This window comes from Anomaloglossus baeobatrachus, chromosome 2 (assembly GCF_048569485.1).
Source record: "Anomaloglossus baeobatrachus isolate aAnoBae1 chromosome 2, aAnoBae1.hap1, whole genome shotgun sequence".
Lineage (NCBI taxonomy): Eukaryota > Metazoa > Chordata > Amphibia > Anura > Aromobatidae > Anomaloglossus > Anomaloglossus baeobatrachus.
Genome location: NC_134354.1, coordinates 26028267 through 26052192, shown reverse-complemented (window position 1 = coordinate 26052192; position 23926 = coordinate 26028267). Strand labels below are relative to the sequence as shown.

At 48.5% G+C, this 23926-nt stretch overlaps 1 protein-coding gene across 1 annotated transcript in view; it reads right to left on the bottom strand.

The window, feature by feature from the left end:
- Positions 1 to 11827: 11827 nt before the first annotated feature.
- Positions 11828 to 23926, bottom strand: part of LOC142285535 (uncharacterized) — a 72186-nt gene continuing 60087 nt past the window's right edge. Inside the window, exons 7-8 of the mRNA XM_075333278.1 lie at positions 19639 to 19893; positions 11828 to 12567 (exon numbers count right to left, since the gene is read on the bottom strand). Coding sequence (XP_075189393.1) covers positions 12560 to 12567; positions 19639 to 19893 — 263 coding nt within the window. The 3' untranslated portion in view covers positions 11828 to 12559. The remainder of the gene's footprint in view (positions 12568 to 19638; positions 19894 to 23926) is intronic.

Sequence of the window (23926 nt, the reverse complement as noted above, 5' to 3'; positions counted from 1 at the left end):
AATTAACTGATTTAGCCTTGGACTTGGACCTTACCTGTTGTATGGGGCCGGTGAAAAAGGGGGCCCGAGGTAAGTACATTACACTTTATTTATTACGCCCCTGGGCCCCACCACCCCTTACTCTTCTTCACCGGGCCCCACTCCTCCCCCCTGTGGCCCAACGAAGCCCCCCCCCGTGGCCCATCATATGCTGCCAGCCTATCTTAGGTTCCTCATGGGATTTGTACTGCGCTTGCGCTAAACAGGCTGCCATGTACAGTACAAACCAGAAGTGACTGCAGAGTGCGCCAGGATATAAGCGTCAGCCGTGTCCGCGGCTGGTGAGTATGATCTGTGTGTGTCTGTCTTCTGGCTCCGGTTCCCTGCTCATACACAGCACCATACTGTATATACAGGTCCACACTTTATCCTATATTACAGTGTGTCTATATATACTGTATGTATATAGTGTGGATGTGTATACAGTGTAGTGATGTGTTTTCCACTGTATACAGCCCTCAGCCTCTGCTTACAACCCACAGCCTGTGTATACAGTCCGCAGCCTCTGTATACAGCCTGCAACTTTTATTTTGTATGCAGCCAACAGCCTCTATTTAGTATGCCGCCCGCAGCCTCTATTTTGTGTGCAACCTGCAGCCTCTATTTTGTATGCTGCCCGCAGTCTTTATTTTATATGCAGCCTGCAGTCTGTATTTTGTGTACGGCCTCTATTTTGTACTCAGCTCAGACCCCAAACAAATCTAATTAGACTGACCCTCTTGGTCAAATCTTGGTTCCAGACACATGAGGTCATAGTGTGGAGAGGGCTGTCCGAACCATGTCCAAGAGTGTGGGTAAAATCCAAATGGCCTGGATAGTGGGCACCACCCTGGCAGATATCCCACGGAAGGTTAGTGGGCTCCAACGACGGAAGTAGGTCCTGACAAAACTAGGCAGAGGAGTGCTGTCTCCGAAAGGCCCATCCTAGATTCTAGCTGGAAATCACTGTGGGTGGGACCGCGGGATACACGGAGGACTATTTGAATATGCCCGATAGTATGAAGATTAGTGAGGGGTTGAGGGTCTTACGAGCTCGACCGGAAGCAAGAGTACCAGGGAAATGGCTGGCCAACAAATGAAGTGTAACTCCGGTTGCCATTGGCAACTCCGTTGGGGAATCGGAGCGTACAGCAGAAGTGTTATGGAAAAGTATTTTTGTGGCCCCTGTAACCGAGAAGGAATGTGCCTGCCGCAGGCGTGATGAGAGACTTTGGGAATACCTGTTCAATAAAGAATCGTTGCTGATTAAAGAGAACTGTGTCCGTGTGTGGGTTTTGGAGGTGCTGGGACCTGCTGCAGCCGGCAGCCTGGATGCGGTCTAGAAAAATGACTCAGTCCTGGCCTTCGACCTAAAAGTGAGTACCTCGCACTATAAGTCCCAGCATAAATCCTCGTACACTAAAGAGGCGATTGTGGTGCAGAGACATTTCACAGGGTTGAGCTACGGTTGGACAGTGGTCTCTGCTGTGACTGCCATGGCACCTGAACGCCCCTTTAACACCTCCCAAATCCAGGACGGTTGGGAGCTTTGGTATACATAAGGTGTAGAGTAAATACGGTATGTTCTATCTACTCTGGATCGTAAAAGAAAAAATGTAGGAAATAATAATGTCAAGTAATGTATAAAGATTATATGTGGATTATGTGTGAATTCATTGTCTATATCCTGATGAAAATGCTTGAAGCATACCTTCATGGTCTAGGGAATACGAGCCAGCCGATGCTTTTCATAGTCCTCCTCATTATCAGAAGAAAGCTCTGAGCAGAAATAAGTGAAGATGTTTCTGATGATCCTTTATGTTTCTACTGGAAATGATGAAAGGATCATTTACTGCATTGGGGAATTTTTATCAAAACCCCTCTGATTGTTTTTCCTGTATACTATGTGGAAGTAAATGTTGATGGTAAGTGATATTACGTTTATGCACACAATAGACCCAAGTTATTAAAATAGGGAACCAAATACCCAAATTAGAAAGTCCCATAAAGATGCAAAATGCAACTCACTCCTCACAGAAAAAAACAGTCTCTTTCCCTGCATTCTAGCCCCTCCCACTGTGGGCTAGTCCCAACTGTTAACTCTAAAGGCCGCTTTACACGCTGCGACATCGCTCAAGCGATCTCGTTGGGGGTCACGGAATTTGTGACGCACATCCGGTCGCTTTAGCGATGTCGTTGCGTGTGACACTGTGAAGCCCCACAAGTGCAGTGTCGGTGCATTACCTTCAGGGACTCCACGTAGCTGGATCTGGTCACAGGTAGGAGATCTTCTTCTTGTCGTGACGCCACTCTCAGAATTGCGGTCAGTGGGGACCGCCACTGCAGGTTGAGGGACGCCTGGGGCTGATGGTGGGTGCAGTTAGTTGGAATAGCCTCCTGAGAGTGAGGCAAGCCCCAGGGCCCTGTGTAGGTGCGTAGAACCACAAGGCGCAGAATAACTCCACACAGGCAGAATGTCTTTCAGGGTTTTTACTCACTTCAGGTGGCAGGGTGAGTAACCCGGGCGTAGCTGGGATGAACCAGGCGGGAACCAGGTATCCTTCAGGCTGACTTCTGATGGTGACTACCAACTCGCCTTCCTTAGCCCTTGGTGGTTTGGGGTGACCCCGACTTTTAGTCCCTATGGGGGTCACCCAGGGAAGTTGCTGAAGCCTCACTCCCCTTCGTTTGCCGTTTGCTTGTGGCCTGGACCAGCTCACTCCAGCTGCTTGCCTCCTGTGAGCTATGGGCCCTAACTGTGGCTACGTGGCTGCGGCTTTTGTGGTGTTGTGGTGTGGGCTTTGAGGGCCCCACACCGGCAGGTTTAGCAGGGAAAGGTGGATCTATCCCCGCTCCGGGATCTGCCGCCCGTTTGGGCCTGGTTCTCCCTAGCAGTCTCCTTACTTCCCACTCTGTGCTCTCTCTCTAGCTGGAGATGGGTTTCGGGTAGCACTCCTAGGTGACCGTTCTCCCCCGTCGGTAGCCACTGCGCGGACGCTGTCAGACTCCAGCAGCCCAGGGGAAGGGGTCAGCTCTCCTCGGAGCTCCCTGGACTCTGCTCTGAACCGGCTCACATCTGGGACCTTCACTGCTGCTCCTGTCAGAGCTTCACTTTCCTGCTCCTCACTCCTCCACCCTCTGCTGCAGACTGTTTACTCCTCCTTCTCTTTTCCCTTTTGTGCCTGCCTACGCCACCTAGCAACCAGATTCTCTTACCACACCCCTTGAGAGGAGATGGAGGCTTTTGGCCCCCTCCACTATTCCAGTGAAGGTGAAGGCTTTTCCCCCTCCTGGGTTCCCCAGGGGTCCTCTCATAGGTACATGTGTGAGACCTGATCACTATGCGCCTGTGTAGTCACACCTCGGTCAGCCTTCTGGATTACCTGTATTGTACTGTCCCCAGCATGGGTGCAGTACTCAGTGGTGCCTGACCAGGTCAGGGGCGCCACATTCCCCCTTAGTTATCACCAGCACGTCCTCGGGCTGCAAGACAACATTTTAAAATGCATAAAACAGTAAAAACATGGTAAAACATTTTTAAAAGCACCAGGTACCATACATCACCACCCTCCACCCACAAGTCCGTTAACCCACCCAAAACCCTCTCACGTTGGCCGCGCCTTCAGCCACTTCTGGCAGGATGTAGAGGCGGCTTTCATGGTCTGGTGGTCTTCAGGGTATACCTGGCCTGGTGGATCCGCGCCTTCAGCCTCTTCTGGCAGGATGCAGAGGCGGCCTCCACAGTTGGTGCTGACCAGGTACCCTCTTTGTGGTGGAGAGCCAGGCCCCATAAACAGGCATGCTCTCTGGTTGCAGGTAAGCCAAGGCCCTATATACGGACGGGCCCCCTGGTTGCAGACGAGCCAAGCCCCTAAACAGGCTGACTCTGGTGGTGGTGGTGCCCTCTGGTGTAACTATTTACACTGCGAGAGTTTGTGGCTATAGCCAGTTCATAGCCTTAAGGTTCATTTCTCACATCAGTTTATGTGGGCACATTCTCTTAAACAGTAACGTTGCAAAACTTCAAAACTGGTAACTTGCTTTACTTTACATGAACTTTATGCAGACTCCTCCTCACCAGGGCTTGGGCCTGTAGGGCTGCGGCACCTGTTGCTTCCTTGACCTCTTTCTTCATCTGTGGTAGTCTCGTCAGTAGGTTCTTTGTCTTTTCTTTCTTTATCGCTGTCTTTCCTTTCTTCTTCTGTGCCTGTGGCTTTTCCTTTAAGACATGGCGTTACATCTAGCGCATACCAGCCTCTTTCGCCTTGATGCATGGTAAACTGCACTGTGTCTCCCATCTGTAAGTTCCTTCCTGGATGTCCTCTGGGCAAATGGGCTCTGACGTCTCTCCTATTAACAAAAATGCCTTCTTTGATACCAGGTGCAACGATGAACCCGTATCCTGACTTCAGGCTAAAGTCTTCCACAATTCCTCTACAAAGGGGTCCTCTGACCTGTGCTTTGGCTCTTCTCAGGAACCGTTTTTCTTCTAGGTCTCTGGCCGTTATGTCATCTCTTTGCTCTGGGGATGGCGGAGCAGGTGACAACTGGTTTCGGCTACGGCGCCGTGTCTTGCGGGCTTGATTCTGCTGGGTGGCTGCTTCACTGCTGGCAGGCTCCCAGGTGAGGTTGCTGGATAAATCTTCCTCTTCATCCCAGCGAGAATATGGCAACATCTCCGGCTCTGGGCATGGATCCACTGCTGGTGGCTCCTGAGTCAGCTCCTCAGCTTCCTGGCCTCCCCTCCCCCTTAGTTCTTCTGAGCACTCCTTTGGTGGCAGTGCTGGGGATGGACTTTCTTCAGCAGGCCCAGGCAGGGATCTTTTTGGCATGATTGCTGCAGGAGTCGTCTTGGGGGTATGCGGAGGGAGTATGTACTGGTCCACCAACCATTGTGGAAACTTGGCCTCCATGTCAGCCTTCAGCTGCCAGTATGCGGGGTCCTCCCCCAGCGTGGGCTTTCCAGCAGGGACCTCTTTGGACTGGGGAGCGGTGTCTGCTCCGGCCTTGCAGGCCGGGGAAAATGGTGATGCAATCTTGTCTCGGCGGGCCGCGCCTGGCATGGCGGCGGCCTGGTTTTGGCGGGCCGCGCCTGGCATGGCGGCGGCCTGGATGGGCGTTTCTGGCGCAGCTTGGATCGACGTCGCAGCTGCGATGGGGTCTTTGCAGGCTGGGCTGGGCGTCGCTGCCTCGATCGGAGCTTGGCGGGCCGCACCTGACGGGGCTGCGGCCTGGTTCAGCACCTCACTTGCGGCGCGGACGAGCGTTGCTGCTGCGGTGGGGTCTCGGCGGGCCGGGCCTAGCATGGCGGCGGCCTGGGTCAGCGTCACACCCGCGGCATGGATGAGGGTCGCGGTGGCAGCCGGTTCTCTGCGGGCCGGACTGGGCGTTGCTGCAGGGACCGGGTCTTGGTGGGCCGAGCAGGGCATCGCTGCGGCGGCCGGGGCTTGGCGGGCCGCACCCGGCGTGGTTGCGGCCTGGCTCAGCGTCGCCGCGCCGGGCGCCTCTTCAGGGACTGCGGGCGTGGCAGCAGGGGTCGGGGCACTCGCGACGGCAGGGGCATCACTGGACTCACCCATCGGTGGCAGCATCGGGGTCTGAGTCGTCACCGCCCGGTCTGGCACTCGGCGCGCGGCTCTCCCCTCATAGGCCTGAACCGCGGCAGCCATCTCCAGAAGTTCCATGCGTTCTTCTCTGATCTGCTCCACGACCCGGGTCTCCAGTCGGTCACAGAACTGGGCCAGCTCCCGATACCACCAGGCAGCGGAGCCCGGTTCTGGGTTTCTGCGGTCAGACGCCATTTCTTCTGCGCCCTCTTCTGTACGATTTCCCAGCAGTGGACTCGTCGTTGCCTCTAGTAGCAAGCTGTTCAGTTTCCGCTCTGCCTCTTTCAGCAGCTCCTTTCCCAGCAGCAGGCTTCTGGCTCCCTTTCTGTCCCGACGTCTCTGGACGCTTCCGCTCTCTTCACAAGCGAGGTCAGAACTCTCCAGGGGATCTCTGGGTAGCCACACCTCTTCGTGGGCGGTAACTTCTCCCAGCGCGGGCTGCTGTTGTTTTTCAGCGCGCTTTTCATGGTGGCAATATGGCGGCGCTTCCAATTTTTCAAGCGGACCGCCCAGGCACATGGTCACCTGTCTGAACAGGTCTAGTCCTTATCCTGTTCGTGACGCCAGATGTGAAGCCCCACAAGTGCAGTGTCGGTGCATTACCTTCAGGGACTCCACGTAGCTGGATCTGGTCACAGGTAGGAGATCTTCTTCTTGTCGTGACGCCACTCTCAGAATTGCGGTCAGTGGGGACCGCCACTGCAGGTTGAGGGACGCCTGGGGCTGATGGTGGGTGCAGTTAGTTGGAATAGCCTCCTGAGAGTGAGGCAAGCCCCAGGGCCCTGTGTAGGTGCGTAGAACCACAAGGCGCAGAATAACTCCACACAGGCAGAATGTCTTTCAGGGTTTTTACTCACTTCAGGTGGCAGGGTGAGTAACCCGGGCGTAGCTGGGATGAACCAGGCGGGAACCAGGTATCCTTCAGGCTGACTTCTGATGGTGACTACCAACTCGCCTTCCTTAGCCCTTGGTGGTTTGGGGTGACCCCGACTTTTAGTCCCTATGGGGGTCACCCAGGGAAGTTGCTGAAGCCTCACTCCCCTTCGTTTGCCGTTTGCTTGTGGCCTGGACCAGCTCACTCCAGCTGCTTGCCTCCTGTGAGCTATGGGCCCTAACTGTGGCTACGTGGCTGCGGCTTTTGTGGTGTTGTGGTGTGGGCTTTGAGGGCCCCACACCGGCAGGTTTAGCAGGGAAAGGTGGATCTATCCCCGCTCCGGGATCTGCCGCCCGTTTGGGCCTGGTTCTCCCTAGCAGTCTCCTTACTTCCCACTCTGTGCTCTCTCTCTAGCTGGAGATGGGTTTCGGGTAGCACTCCTAGGTGACCGTTCTCCCCCGTCGGTAGCCACTGCGCGGACGCTGTCAGACTCCAGCAGCCCAGGGGAAGGGGTCAGCTCTCCTCGGAGCTCCCTGGACTCTGCTCTGAACCGGCTCACATCTGGGACCTTCACTGCTGCTCCTGTCAGAGCTTCACTTTCCTGCTCCTCACTCCTCCACCCTCTGCTGCAGACTGTTTACTCCTCCTTCTCTTTTCCCTTTTGTGCCTGCCTACGCCACCTAGCAACCAGATTCTCTTACCACACCCCTTGAGAGGAGATGGAGGCTTTTGGCCCCCTCCACTATTCCAGTGAAGGTGAAGGCTTTTCCCCCTCCTGGGTTCCCCAGGGGTCCTCTCATAGGTACATGTGTGAGACCTGATCACTATGCGCCTGTGTAGTCACACCTCGGTCAGCCTTCTGGATTACCTGTATTGTACTGTCCCCAGCATGGGTGCAGTACTCAGTGGTGCCTGACCAGGTCAGGGGCGCCACAACACCTTTGAGCGATTTTGCATCGTCGCAAAAACGTGCAAAATCGCTCATCGGTGACATGGGGGTCCATTCTCGAATATCGTTGCTGCAGCAGTAAGGATGTTGTTCCTCGTTCCTGCGGCAGCACACATCGGTACGTGTGACACTGCAGGAACGAGAAACCTCTCCTTACCTGCCTCCCGCCCGCAATGTGGAAGGAAGTAGTTGGGCGGGATTTTCGTCCCGCTCATCTCCGCCCCTCTGCTTCTATTGGGCGGCAGTTCAGTGACGCTGCTGTGACGTCGCTGTGATGCTGAACGAACCGCCCCCTTAGAAAGGAGGCGGTTCGCCGGTCACAGCGACGTCGCAGGGCAGGTAAGTAGTGTGACGGGTCTGGGCGATGTTGTCCGCCACGGGCAGCGATTTGCCCATGTCGCACAACCGATGGAGGCGGGTACCCACGCTAGCGATATCCTTCACGATATCGCAGCGTGTAAAGCGGCCTTAACTGTCCCTGTTCACTGCAGAACACCGCTTCCTCACATGAGAATAAACATAATTTTCCAGGCAATCATTAACTCTATTTTAACCTATGCCCAGCAAAGCCATTTAAACAATACATATCACAATTCACATGACATTACTACGATTGGTGTCTTCAGGGTGGAAACTTGACAGCCCATTCACCTCCTTACAGAGGCTCAAAAGATGATCTGATTATCTTACACAATAATTTCAACAAGTGCCACCCAACCATCAAGTCCACCCTCAACTTCACAAAATCTCAAAACATTTTCTGGACACAACCATATTCATCAAAGACAATACTGGTTACAGGGTGTGACAGGATCACTAGGAACAGGGGAGCCTAAACTGGCTCTCAGGCTAGGGGAACCCTGGCTGATCCTGATTCCAAAGATACGTCTGAAGGTGACGATGTTTGGGCCGCCTTCCTAACCCTACCTCCTGAACAACACTGGTCTAGTGGCCCCCTCCCTCCACCCTGAAGAGGGCCTGGACAGCAGTGATTAATGCCACACAAATAAACCAAAACTCAAACTCACAGAAAACACTCACAAAGGTATGGACAATATGTGATCAGGAGGAAATTAAAGGAAGGGAGGAAATAATCAGACAAGAGTATTTCCACAACACACCAAAGAACACACAGAATTGCACCAGCAGCAGAATATCAAAGCAGAAGGACTGGGATCGGAAAAGCTATCACCGGCATAGGAGACCAGGCTCCACCATCTTAAAAATGGCATAGGCAACTGTGATAAGTCTCCTGCAACATGTGACTCATGCGACAATCCCAGAACCTTCCCCAGCTCATCCCGATTTCCTTGCTGTGGTGGAAATCAGGGTAATAAAGTATTAATGACAGCTCACAGGTGCCACTAAGCCCTAGATTAGTAATGGGAGGTGTGTATGAGAGCCCACATTTCTAATCTGTAGATGTAAAGAAAAACACAAACACCAAAAAATCCCTTATTTGAATTAAAATACAAAAACCCCCGCCATCTTTCACCTATTTATTAAGCCCCCAAAACACCCCTGCAGGTCTGATGTAATTCACTTGAGGTCCTATGACGATTCCAGCTCTGCCACATTACTGAAAGCACAGCATGAAATCATGGTACATGACCACTTGCTGCGAATTTCAGACAGAGACTGAGCAGCGATCAGTGGTGACATCACTCATGTAAGTCGCAGGCACAGCTGGAGGTTTCCACGGCCCTCCATCTGTGACCGCAGGTAACCTGACCTCAGGTAGCCTCAGGAAAGTCAATGACCGCACCTCAGGTGGGGTCACTAAGTTTACTGAAGTATCCTGAAGTTAGCTCAGCTACAAACCTACTCATGGCACAAAGCACGGGCACAGGACATGTCTGCACGCTGTGCCCTTCAGGCAGAGAATGATTTAGCTGCAGCAATGAGCGGTGACATCACTCAGGTTATTTGCAGTTCTAAGAAAAGCACATAGCTGGGGGCTGCAGCCTGTAGCCATATGCTTTATGTGTGCTTGATATCAATATAGGGGGGGACCCTACACCAATATTTTTAATTTATTTATTTATTTATTTTATTTTTACACCAATATAGAGACGCACACAGTGCCTGTGATTACAAGCAATCATACACACTGTCACACAGGAGGGTGGGGGAAATGTGTGACTGCAACGAATCACAGAAGTTGGGATTGCCAGCGGGTGGGGGAAGCAGTGTATATGTATGAAGGATAATGAGCACCTTGGGAAGTAGTATGAGCACCCTGTAAGTAGTAGAAAAATAGATTTTTATTATGGTTGTGTCCAGTGGTAGGACATGTTGAGGGTTATCATGTTCATTGTTTAGGGCATATTTCCCTACTTGCATTTTCCAGAAGACCCTGACGAAAATGTTTTATTATATTTTATGCTGTTATTATAAATTTGGCCGGAGCCATCTAGTGGCCAAAGGGGTACAGTGTCTCATTGAATGCTAAGTTATTGCTAATGTATGTCTATATGCCTTTAAATGTGTAATGTGTTTTATTTAAGACCTTTCATGATAACAAAGACTCTATTGTGCAAAGTTTAAGGACGTTTTATTTATGGATTAGTGCAGTAGGGGCAAGTGAGCAGGAGTAGGTTGAGTGATAGAAGAGGTGTTAACATTAGGTATAGTGTTCTAGGTTAGTGATGGTTAGGACAACAAGGTGGTTATAGATAGAGAAGATGTAGAAAGGTGCAGGTTAGATGAATGTGACGCCCCTGACCTGGTCAGGCACCACTGAGTACTGTACCCATGCTTACACAGGTAATCCAGAAGTCTGACCATGGTGTGGACACACAGGCGCATAGTAACCAGGTCTCCCATATTGACCTTTGAAGGGACCCCTGGGGAATCCACTCAAGGGGTGTGGTAGAGAGCCTGGTTGCTAAGTTGCGGAGGCAGGTACAGAGGGGAGGGAGTAGTGAGCCAGTCAGTCAGTGAAGCTCAGGGAGAGCAGTCGCAAAGAGGGGGAGAACGGTCACCTGGGAGTGCCGCCCGAAATCCACTCAAGGCTGGAGTGCAAAGTGGTGGCTGAGTACGGGGACTGCCAGGAGAGGACCAGGCCCGCACGGGGTTACAGGTCCCCAGAGCAGGGGCCCATTCAGTTGGCCTGCTCAACCTGCAGGTGGGGGTACTTCATACCCTCCACCATAACACCACAGAGTCCGGAGCCACATAGCAACGAGAGGGCCCATAGTTCACAAGAGGCAAGTAGCCGGAGTGACCTGGTCCAGGCTACAAGCAGACGGGCCGAAAAAGGGGAGAACAGGCAGAAGCAACTTCCCTGGGTGACCCCGTAGGACTGCAAGTCTGGGTCACCACAAAACCGCAAGGGCTAGGAAGGCGAGTCAGTAGCCACCCTCACAAGTCAGCCTGAAGGAATTCCTGGTTCCACCTGTTTATCACGGCTTCGCCTCGGTTACTCAACCCCTGCCAGCTGAAAGTGAGTAAAAACCCTGAAAAACATTCTTGCTGTGCGTTTGAGTCAATCTGCGACCTGTGGTTCCACACACGCAAACTGGGCCCTGGGGCCAGCCTCACTCTCGGGAGTCCATTACATCTAACTGCTTCAACATCAGCCCCAGGCGTCCCATAATCTACAGTGGCGGTCGCCCTGACCGCAATACCGAGAGTGGTGTCACAAATCCAATAGAAATCAACTTACCAGTGACCAGAAGAAGAACCCAGGACGTGCCGTCCCTGAAGACCCGGAGGCGACCTGAAGGTAACGGGGCCACGGGGCGACACATAAATAGTATTGGTGGAGTGCAATAGCCGGGTAGTTCATCCGCATTTCACAGCAAGTGATCAAGGGGTTAAGTAAAACATTTAACCCCTGGGAGGACCTTGGGAATTTTGTTCCTGGGACAAAGAAAAGTACAAGGAGAAGAAAATGGCTGCCTGAGTAGCGGGGTGTGAGTTGTGCCGGGGTCGGACTGGTTGCCCTATGAGCAAGTTCCGTTGTCCGTGTACCTGCTGGCGAACATAGGGGAACACGAGATCCTCAAAACAAGGAACAGAGCAGAGCCCCTGTTTACAATCCAATAGTTAAGATCAAAATTAGTCATACAAATCTATGGGAGTGAAAAAATTAAAATCACAGAAGTCCTGGGGAAGAGAAGCTTTTCAATTTATTTGTTTATTTTTATCAGGCAAGAAAATCACTAATGAATACCTGATGGTAAAAACTGAAATTATGACCAAACGCTGATGACATATATATGTGTATACAGAGGGTGCAGAAAGTATTCAGACCCCTTTAAATTTTTCACTCTTTGTTTCATTGCTGCCATTCGATAAATTCAAAAAAGTTCATTTTTTTCTCATTAGTGTACACTCTGCACCCCATCCCCCATCTTGAAAAAAAAACCCAGAAAGTAGAAATTTTGGCAAATTTATTTAAGAAGAAAAACTGAAATATCACATGGTCATAAGTTTTCAGACCCTTTGCTCAGTAATGAGTAGAAGCGTCCTCCTTTTGAGCTAGTACAGCCATGAGTCTTCTTGGGATCCTGGATTTGGGGATCCTCGGCCATTCTTCCTTGCAGATTCTCTCCAGTTACGTCAGGTTGGATGGTGAACGTTGATGGACGCCATTTTCAGATTTCTCCAGATATGCTCAGTTGGGTTTAGGTCAGGGCTCTGGCTGGGCTGGTCAAAAAGGGTCACAGAGTTTTTCTGAAGCCGCTCCTTTGTTATTTTAGCTGTGTGCTTAGGGTCATTGTCTTGTTGGAAGTGCAGTCTGCCTGTACAGGATATTAAATGACCGCCATCGGGTAACATGTTGCCAGTCAGGAGACGTTTATCTACTGTGCATGCATCATGCAGCATAAATGCTCCTTAATGTCTCCTCCATATATGCACTGATATAAGGAAACGCGATCAGTCACTGATCGGCGGGAGGAGGGTCTGAGCTGGACGTGGGGGGGGCCTATTATTATACAGTGAATATTTCCTGGTGTAATTACATAGTAGACTTGTGTAATGTATTTTTTAAGAAGTAGATGAGCCTCCGTTATTAATTATTGGAACTGTAATTGTTTTACCCTCTTGAGTTTTGTCTTCTGTCTTGAGCTGTTTCTTTACTCCATTTCCTACATGAACGTTTTGTCAGTGATCTAATATAAAATACAAGAATAAAAAGGGAATCACAACTTGAAGTATTACAGGAAATTGATATAAACAATGTAACATGAAAACTATATAAACAATATAACTTCTGACTCCCCTCCATAGACAGCACATACAGCTCTACTGATCGCTCCTGAATTCTCTATGTGAGAACCACTGCCAGACTTCTCTGTCCTAATACACACTTCTCTGTTCACATCTATACTTCCCTGTTTACCTTGGACTTCTGTGTGTAATGACTCTATATAATATATAGGAATAGATCCCTATGTGTGTAATGACTCTATATAATATATAGGAATAGATCCCTCTGTGTGTAATGACTCTATATAATATATAGGAATAGATCCCTCTGTGTATGTAATGACTCTATATAATATATAGGAATAGATCCCTCTGTGTAATGACTCTATATAATATATAGGATAGGTCCTTCTGTGTGTAATGACTCTATATAATATATAGGAATAGATCCCTCTGTGTGTAATGACTCTATATAATATATAGGAATAGATCCCTCTGTGTATGTAATGACTCTATATAATATATAGGAATAGATCCCTCTGTGTATGTAATGACTCTATATAATATATAGGAATAGATCCCTCTGTGTAATGACTCTATATAATATATAGGATAGGTCCTTCTGTGTGTAATGACTCTATATAATATATAGGAATAGGTCCCTCTGTGTGTAATGACTCTATATAATATATAGGAATAGATCCCTCTGTGTATGTAATGACTCTATATAATATATAGGAATAGATCCCTCTGTGTATGTAATGACTCTATATAATATATAGGAATAGATCCCTCTGTGTGTAATGACTCTATAATATATAGGATAGGTCCTTCTGTGTGTAATGACTCTATATAATATATAGGAATAGATCCCTATGTGTGTAATGACTCTATATAATATATAGAAATAGATCCCTCTGTGTGTAATGATTCTATATAATATATAGGAATAGATCCCTCTGTGTATGTAATGACTCTATATAATATATAGGAATAGATCCCTCTGTGTGTAATGTCTCTATATAATATATAGGAATAGATCCCTATGTGTAATGACTCTATATAATATATAGGAATAGATCCCTCTGTGTGTAATGACTCTATATAATATATAGGAATAGATCCCTCTGTCTGTAATGACTCTATATAATATATAGGAATAAATTCCTCTGTGTGTAATGACTCTATATAATATATAGGAATAGATCCCTCTTTGTATAATGACTCTATATAATATATAGGAATAGATCCCTCTGTGTGTAATGACTCTATATAATATATAGGAATAGATCCCTCTGTGTGTAATGATACAATATACTGTATGTGTTTCCCTTTTTGTATTGAATTACTGAAATAAATTAACTTTTTTGTGATATTCTAATTTATTGAGAAGCACTTGTAGATTTTATTTAGTTTTCTCTAGAGGCATGGGACATATTATCATGACAATTATGACTATGATAAGAAGCAGAATAGTAAAATATTATGTACGTTCAAATAAGTAAGTACTAAGTGAGACAAATAGATTGTATGTCTCTGTTGTAAGAGACAACTATTCCAACATCCACAGTTACAATATTTATTAATTCTGCAATTTGGGAAGATAAATGGGGGTAAGAGCAGGACACTGCAGTCAGACTCTTTTCTGGGCCCGTTCATTAAGCTTCATGAATATTCATTGCTTCCCCGCCCACCCTCTATGTCGGTGTCTGTGATTGGCTGGAGACCAGGTTGCTATATGGTAGTGTACAAATAAATCATTTTAAAAAATGGCGTGGGCTCCCGACATATTTTTGATAATCAGTGCGGATAAAACAGACTACTATGGGCTGCAACCCCTAGTGGTCTACTTTAGTGTGGCTGGTTACCAAAAATAGAGGGGATCCCATACAGTTTTTTTAAATTATTTAAATAAATAATTTAAAAAAACGGCATGGGTTTCACCCATTTTTTAGAACTACCCAAGGTATAGCAGACCACTGGGGGCTGGTATTATCAGGGGGGAATAGACCATAGTTATTGACCCCTCCCAGCCTGAACACACCAGCCCACAGCTGCAGGGTATTGGCACATCACATTTGATGCACCAGTTCTGGCAATTTAACCAACTCATCCCAATTTTCCTGGTGCAGTGGCAATTTGGGTAATATATAGGGTTGATGATAGCTGTGATTGATTTGTAATCCACACAACATCCCATGATGATCCCAGCTCTGCTACATGCAGAGTCTGCAGTGAGAGAAAATGTGGCCAATCACTACAGCCTCTGGGACACACTGAGAGCAGTGGAGGAGGTCACTGGTGAGAAACAATGTTGTCAGTGAGTTCACCAGAGGTCACAGCCAAGCTTACATTGTACCAACTGTGACAGCCAACTAACCCATTGTCAGCTTGCCGGACTGCAAGATTGCGGGACACAGCGGCAAAGCAGTCTGGCAATCCAGTAGTCAGGTCACCGGAGGTCACAGCTGAGCTCCCACTGTATCAACTGTGACCACCGGTGAACCTGCTGTGGGTTTGCAGATCACAGCAGCTCAGTAGTCTGCCAATGTAGCAGTCAGGTCACCGGAGTTCACATTCAGCGGGTAGCTGCACTCAGTGAACTCAGTTGAATCCACTGCTGGATTCAGATTGTGGGACATGGCTGCACAGCAGTCCGGCAATCCGACAGTCAAGTCACTGAAGGCTCTGTGCTGCCCTCAGTGAATTCAATTGAACCCGCTGCTCGATTCCTAGACTGTAGGAGTGCAGGACATGGCAGCACAGCAGTCCAGCAATCCGACAGTCAGGTCACCAAAGGTCACAGCCGGGATCCCACTGTACCAAATATGACTGCCTGTGAACTAGCTGCCAGATTGCCGGACTGTTAAATTACGGGATATGGCTGCACAGCAGTCCGATAATCTGGCAGCAAATTCTGCTGAGTTCACTGAGGGCAGTGGGTGAGCCCCCGAGTGTCAACTCTGGTGACTTGACTGCCGGATTGGTGGACTGCTGTGGTGCCTTGTCGCACAATCCAGCAATCCAGCAGCAGGTTCACTGGTGCTCGCAGTACTGTGGGAATTTGGCTGTGACTTCTGGTGAACTGAGTGACGTCACTGCTTCTCACAACCAGGCTCCCTGCTGTCAGTCTGTTCCAGAGTCTGTAGTGATCAGTTGCATTTTCCCTCACTGCAGACTCTGGATGTAGGAGAGCTGGGATCGTCGTGGGATGTTGTGTGGATTACATCGGACCTGCAGTAGTGTTTTGGGGGTTAATTAAGAGGTGAAAGAGATTCTGTATGTATTTAATTTAAAATAAAGGATTTTTAGGTATTTGTGTTTATTTCTTTTGACTTCTAGGTTAGTAGTGGGGGTGTCTTATAGAAAAATCACAACTGACATCAACCCCATATAATACCCGATTGCCACCACACCAAGGCAATTGCGATGAGCTGGGTACAGTGCCAGAATTGGTGCAGCTAATTGATGCACCAATTCTGGGTGGCTGTAGGCTGCTACTTTCAGGCTGGGAGGGGCCAATAACCATGGCTATTCCCAACTTGATAATACCAGCCCCCAGCTGTCAGCTTTACCATGGCTGGTTATCAAAACTGTGGGGACACCACAATGTTTTTTTCAATTATTTATTTAAATATTTTTTTTAAGAAAAGGCTTCTGATCCCCTCTATTTTTGATCACCAGTCACGGTAAAGCAGACAGCTGAGGGTTGCAGCCTGTAGCTGCTGCTTTTCCAGCGCTGGTTATTAAGCATAGGGCGGAAGCCCACGTCATTTTTTTTCCCTTCACAGTGGTGTGCCAGTCAGTCACAGCTATGCCTATACTTGGCTGTGATGGGACCAAAAGTGCCCACACAGGAAAAGTATGTTGGTTTGCTGCTCTGCAGTCTTTCAACAAGCTTTATTTGAATGGCAAACCTCAAAACGAACTGAACGTATAGGTACAAGTCTGTGTTCAGGTCCTAAATCCTGTTTGGCAAATGGTCAATAGCAGCAAAAGACTCAGAATCTGTTTGTATGGAAGCCTTCTGAGCTTTCAATCTGAGCATGATATAATCTAGAAAAGGTCATTATGAAGGGAGGAGAAGGTGATCTGTGACATCACCTATTGTGAATGGTGGATCCTGTGTTATGTACTGTATATAGAGGTGTTATCAGTCATTGTACAGGAGGAGGAGGTGAGCTGTGATAACAGTTATAGTGAATGGTGGATCCTGTATTATCTACTGTACATAGAAGTGTCATGAGTCATTGTAAAGGATAGGCGGGAGGTGAACTGTGATATCGCCTATTGCAAATGGTGGATCCTATATAATTTACTGTATATTGAGGTGTTATCAGACAATGTACAAGAAGAAGAGCAGGTGGGCTGTGCCATAGCCTATTGTGAATGGTGGATCCTGTGTTATCTACTGTATATAGAGGTATTAACAGTCATTGTACAGGAGGGGGGAAGAGGTGAGCTGTGACATCACCTATTGTGAATGGTGGATCATCAATAGGGGATGTCACAGCTCATCTGTTCCTCTGTTACCAGCAGATTATTACTAATCTGAGCTGACAACAGAGTGGATACTGTCACTGTGCTGATCCCATAGTGCACAGCAAGCAGGGAAGGACACAGCAGGTACCAAACGACAAAGAAGCTCCTGAAATGAGCATCACTGATGATGCTTTGTTTCAAGGAGGGGGCAGGGGCGGTGACCATGCTGCAGCCTCTGCCTCCTGCTCTAATGACGCTTTGTTTGAATATATCAGCATGCACTGAGATTCCCAACTGAAGTGTCATTAGACAAGAAATAGGTAACAAAATTGAATATCAATTAGATAGTATAGTTAGGGAACGGTAGGGAATTTTTAATCCAAGTATATTAGAAAATAGCTTAGATTATGGCCCTAAATATATAGATAGAAATTAAGAATAAAACTTAATTTGACTTCAGGCCACTTTAATGAGACGGCTGAAAGTCATCTGCTCAGAATTTGTGAAAATTGTAAGATTTCTGTAATGATAATATACAGTGCCTTGCAAAAGTATTCGGCCCCCTTGAATTTTTTCATCCTTTTCCCACATTTTAGGCTTCAAACATAAAGATAAAAATTTAAATGTTCTGGTGAAGAATCAACAACAAGTGGACACAATTGTGAAGGTGAACGAAATTTATTGCTTATTTTAAACTTTTATAAAAAATAAATAACTGAAAATTGGGGCGTGCAATATTATTCATCCCCTTTACTTTCAGTGCAGCAAAATCACTCCAGAAGTTCATATAGGATCTCTGAATGATCCAATGTTGTCCTAAATGACTGATGATGATAAATATAAGCCCCTGTGTGTAATCAAGTCTCCGTATAAATGCACCTGCTCTGTGATAGTCTCAGTGTTCTGTTTAAAGCTCAGAGAGAATCATGAAGACCAAGGAACACAACAAGCAGGTCCGTGATACTGTTGTGGAGAAGTTTAAAGCCGAATTTGGTTACAAAAAGATTTTCACAACTTTAAACATCCCAAGGAGCACCGTGCAAGCGATCATATTGAAATGGAAGGAGCATCATACCACTGCAAATCTACCAAGACCCGGCCGTCCATCCAAACTATCATCTCACACAAGGAGAAGACTGATCAGAGATGCAGCCAAGAGCCATGATCCCTCTGGATGATCTGCAGAGATCTACAGCTGAGGTGGGAGAGTCTGTCCATAGGACAACAATCAGTCATACACTGCACAAATCTGGCCTTTTTGGAAGAGTGGCAAGGAGAAAGCCATTTCTCAAAGATATCCATAAAAAGTGTCGTTTAAAGTTTGCCACAAGCCACCTGGGAGACAACAAACATGAGGAAGAAGGTGCTCTGCTCAGATGAAACCAAAATCAAACTATTTGGGCACAATGCCAAACGATATGTTTGGCGTAAAAGCAACACATCGCATCACCCTGAACACACCATCCCCACTGGCAAACATGGTGGTGGCAGTATCATGGTTTGGGCCTGCTTTTCTTCAGCAGGGACAGGGAAGATGGTTAAAATTGAGGGAAAGATGGATGGAGCCAAATACAGGACCATTCTTGAAGAAAACCTGTTGGAGTCTGCAAAAGACCTGAGACTGGGACGGAGATTTGTCTTCCAACAAGACAATGATCCCAAACATTAAACAAAATCTACAATGGAATGGTTCACAAATAAACGTATCCAGGTGTTAGAATGGAAAAGTCACAGTCCAGACCTGAACCCAATCGAGAATCTGTGGAAAGAGCTGAAAACTGCTGTTCACAAACGCCTCCATCCAACCTCACTCAGCTCCAGCTGTTTACAAAGGAAGAATGGGCGAGAATTTCAGCCTCTCCATGTGCAAAACTGATAGACACATACCCCAAGAGACTGCAGCTGTAATCGCAGCAAAAGGTGGCGCTGCAAAGTATTAACTTAAAGGGGATGAATAATATTGCACGCCCCAAATTTCAGTTTATTATTTTTTTATAAAAGTTTAAAATAAGCAATAAATTTCGTTCACCTTCACAATTGTGTCCACTTGTTGTTGATTCTTCACCAGAACATTAACATTTTTTAATTTATGAATGAAGCCTGAAATGTGGGAAAAGGTTGAAAAGTTCAAGGGGGCTGAATACTTACGCAAAAGCACTGTGCTTAGTTATCTAGCATAAGCAAAAAAATGCAATTAATATAAAAATCTGATGTAATTAGTGAGCACTTTCCTGATGACACATTTGCTTTAAATGACTATAGAGTGGATATGTCATGGAGAAGAAAGCTCATGAACAGCATTTTTGGGATGTTAGTCTAAAATACACGTTATACAATTGAAGTTACCAAGAAATTAAAGAGGAGCGTCCTTAAAATATGTGACGTTAGCTCAGCATCTGCCAGAGGCTCAAAATGTTAGTTAGTAATAGGGTCTTTGCTGGTGGCCACACATGGAGATCCACCATTGGCACTCACACAGATTTGCTGCCAGCTCCTTTCCTTGGCAGATATGAGGTGACCTGTATCGGACTTTTTGGTTTTCTATTCCTTACCTGGAGACACCTCAAATGAGGATTCTTCCCCTAAGTAGACGACTTTACATTTTGGCATTTTCTTCTGCAGAGGGTCCAAACTTTTCATTAGTATCCAGCTTGTAGCAGTTAGGAATCCATCGTAGCTGGTGCCATTGGGGGATCCTTCATCTACATCCACCCAAGAAATCACAGACCGGGGCCAACTACGGGCCACACATGTTATTTTAAGACTCCCATTGTCACGATCCTTTGACACAGTTACATTCAAAGGCTCTAGAAGAGAAAACAAGAGACTTGATGTCACGATTCCTCCGCTCAGTGTGTCTTGGACTACGTGAGTGACTATTCTACTGCCCTATGGAATCGGGGCCATGCTCAGGTGTCAGGTTGGTGAGTGACAACTCAATCGTCCAATCTGAGACTGGGAGGTGCTCGGCTTCATCAGGTGTGCCCTGTTGTCTATGACTGCCAAGCTACTTAGCTGAGCAGTCAGTCCCATATGATTGCCAGTCATAGCCATTGCTCTCTGTTGCATGATGTCCCCGTTTATCTGTGCTCTGTGCTTTGATCTATTTCTACCAGGCATTGGATCTCCTCTGACCCTTTACTTTGATCCCCTATCCTCTTGGTATTCTGACCCTGGACCATGACCTGACTATACTTTTGTCTTTTCCCTAAGCTTATGATGTGCTTTTTTGGTATCTAACCCCGGAACATTTGACTACCCTGCCTCACGACTTGCCCGTGAGTAATGACTAACGTCACATTATGACTGGCCGTAACTTTTTTCTTTCTAATTTTCGACCAGCCTGGATTCTGTTTACAGACTGTGTGATCAGGTGACAAATCTAACACAAATGATTCAGGATCTGACTATGGAATATCGTAATCTTGAATCATCGAAATCACTGTTGAAGAGACAGGGTTCTAGTTTTATGAAGGCTCCATATACCGATCGGCTCCCGGCTGTGACGGCAGCGATATCGGCAACCCTGACATTCAGTTGGACTCCCTCAAACCTATAGTGGTATAGCGTCCCCGAAACCATCAGGGTGCTACAAGGTTCTGTATTCCCATCAGGATGCAGGGCCTACCCCCTTAGGGACCCAGAATCTCAGAGCCGGTACCAACAAAAACCCTGATAATTCCAGTTTTTCCCCAACAATCCCCCATACAATGGTGCTTAGCTAAGGTGGGACCAATGGATGGCCGCTTAGAGGTGGAGCCACTCCAGTCCACTAGTTGACCAGGTAGGAGGGGCGGACTATGGAGAGTAGTCAGTTGAGAGTTGACAGTAGAGTGTGAAGGTGTGACTGAGCAACGTCCTGACTCGGGTTGACAGTGACCTGGTACCCAGGAGAAGTGGTTGCCGGTGGAGTACGGTGGAGTACTCCCGGAACTACGCACCGACGGGGTACAGGACCCTAGGACAGGAAAGAGCTTCAAGCTGACCTGTTAACACCTGCACAGCAAAGGGGACCATCAGGGTCCTCGCTGACCCTAAAGAATCCAAAGACTCAGTAGCAAAGGGAGAACCAGGGATAGGACCAGAAACTACAATCCCACAGGGTTCACGCTACCATCAGGCGGACAGCAGTGGACAAACCACAGACCGGGGACCCCCAGTGTTCCATACCACGGGGACCCATTTACCAGAGACAGGTGCAGGGGAAGAAGGTACCAGAGAACCGGCACTGGGACGAAGGGGACCTGGAGGCGAAACCAGCCGACCTCGGGCAACCAGTTAACATCTAAAATGAGTAAACCTGTTGCACTGAATGCCTGTCTAGACTCCCTTCTTCCAACGCCCACCGCAGCATACACCTACTGGGGCAATACCCTACTTGCGGAGGGACTACCACACTAGCTGCTCATACTATCAGCCCCTGCAGAGACACTGCAGCGGCAACTCCCTGCACTTAGCCACAACACCGAAAGTGGCGTCACAAATGAACTTTATTCACCAATCCCCTGTAAATATCCTCATTACAAAAAGGGCCCAGGGCACAGAACCGGGTAACGGCCACCATTGTGACATTCCCAAGACATATGACTCGCCCACCCCAGGGCTATGGGACACTCGGTGCCGGGCCGGACTAGTCCGGTGGTAGTCAGTGGTGGCTGGGCCCGGCTCCGTGGCCCTGGTGTGTGTCAGTAGAATAAGTGGCTTAAGTTAAAGTTTGTGTTCGTGACGCCACCTGTGGTATGCGGCTAATAAGCCGCCGCTGCTGTGTGAGGCCTCCGGGATGATATTATGGCAGCAATGGTAGTACTGCTCCCCACAGGTGGAGCAATGCCCGGGGCACAGTTGGTGCTTGTAAATGTCTATGCAGATGAAATAACTGAGGCAACTTCAGAGGTGCAGTTCAAGTTCTTTTACTCACAGTTCTTGTCAGGGCAGGCAGAACCCTTGGACTGCTGGGACCGCTGTCAGGGACCTCCGTCTTCTGGGTGATTCAGAGTGTGAAATCCGGTACCCTCTCTCTTAGTGTCTCTTTCTCTGCTGTCTTCACTAGCCTTGCCTTAGTTAGATGGACTTGGCTTGGCCTCCATTACAGCCTCCAGGCTGGGGGGTCACCTGTCGGCTGATTACCCCTTTTCTGGTGGTCTGCTCTGGGTTCTGGCCCTGGGAGCTTGCAATTCCCTGGGCCTCGGTTTTTACTGTCTGGAGACTGTCTTTTCGCTCCTCCAGTTTCTAGGGACCGTCCCCTGTCGCAGCTAATCACTCCACCGATGTCACTGTGGAACAGGCCACCGCAGCCTGCAGCTACTCGTAGCGCCTCTGGGCCCTCGGCTTCGGTACCCAACAAGGACTGCTCGTGGTACCTACAGGACTACCCGCGGCCCTGCGACCCTTTCTTTCTTCTTTCTTTCTTTCTTTCTCCTTGCCTGCCTCCAGCAGGCCCCCTCCTCCCTCCTTGCTCTCGTTCTTCTCCTCCAACTACATGCTGCTTCTCTCCCTCCCTGAGGTAAACTGAAACTAACTTGACCTTCCTTTCTCTATCTGCTCTCTGGTCTCCTCCCACCTCCCCAGTTGCTAAGCTACCACCCTATGGGAGCAGGGATGGGTCTTACAGCCCCTCTCAGCATGCAGCATGGGAGGGTTGCCTGCCACTTTCCCTGGTCCTGTGTGTCCCTAGCAATGGGTGTAGTGTGGATTTACCAGGGGACCGGAGTTCACTCTCTTCCTCTCCCAGAATGGGGCATCACACCGCTGATGGGGTGCAATGACCTGTGGCGGCGGAAGCCTCAGGGGCGCCACACTCCCCCACAGCAAATCCCAGCACGTCCTCGGGCTGAAAAACAACAAAAACATGTGGAGAAACTGCAAAAACATTTTTGTATGCAATAACATAAAACAGTAAAACATTTCTTCCCTTTATGGGAGGCACATATCATAAACGTTGCAAACTTCTTATAAAGAAAACTCTAAGTGTGCACTTCCAGTCCATTGCACGGTTCAGGCAAATCCCCCATAATTCTGGTAGGGGGCACAACGGGTGCAACTAATTACATGTTTGGCTACAACAAGTCCAGTAGCCCGGCAGTTCGTTTCTTTCAATCAAACAAAATGACATAATCAACCAGCCATTAAGTCCAATGGCCTGGTTACATAGGACACATAAACAACATACCAGCCACTAAGTCCAGTGGCCTGGTATGACATGCCACATACACTTCCACCGGGGCCCACATTCCAGTTCAGTGGCCCGGTAGCACATAACATGGGGGGTGACGTCTTCAAAAAGAATAAGGGGCAAAACACAGCAGGAAAGGGTGTCGTCTTCGAAAAGAATGAGGGGCAGACAGGGGCTATCTACAGTTCAGCATCTCTTCATCTTTACTTGTAGGGATTCTTCTCCGGCTCCCCACCTGGCAGCAGGTAGACAGCGGTCAGCACAGTCTGCGTCTGCTGGTCTTGGCGGGCCGCGCCTGGCATGGCGGCGGCCTGTATTGGAGTCGCTGCTGCGGTGTGGATGGGCGCCGCTCCGGCGGCAAAATCTTGGCGGGCCGCACCTGGCGTGGCTGCGGCCCGGATCGGCGTCGCCGCGCCGGGCGTCCCTCCAGGGACCGCGGGCATGGCAGCGGGGGTTGGGGCACCCGCGCCGGCAGGGGCATTAAATGACTCACCCCTCAGTAGCATCTCCGGTGTTCTGGCGGTCGCTGCTCCGCGCGTCGCTTGCCGGATCTGCTGCATCACCTTCGCTGCGATAAGGTACATTTTCTTTATCTGCTGGTCTGGCATTTGGACTCTCTCTGCCAGCCTGCCAGCTTATCTAGTCGCCATTTCTTTTTCTTCCGCTTT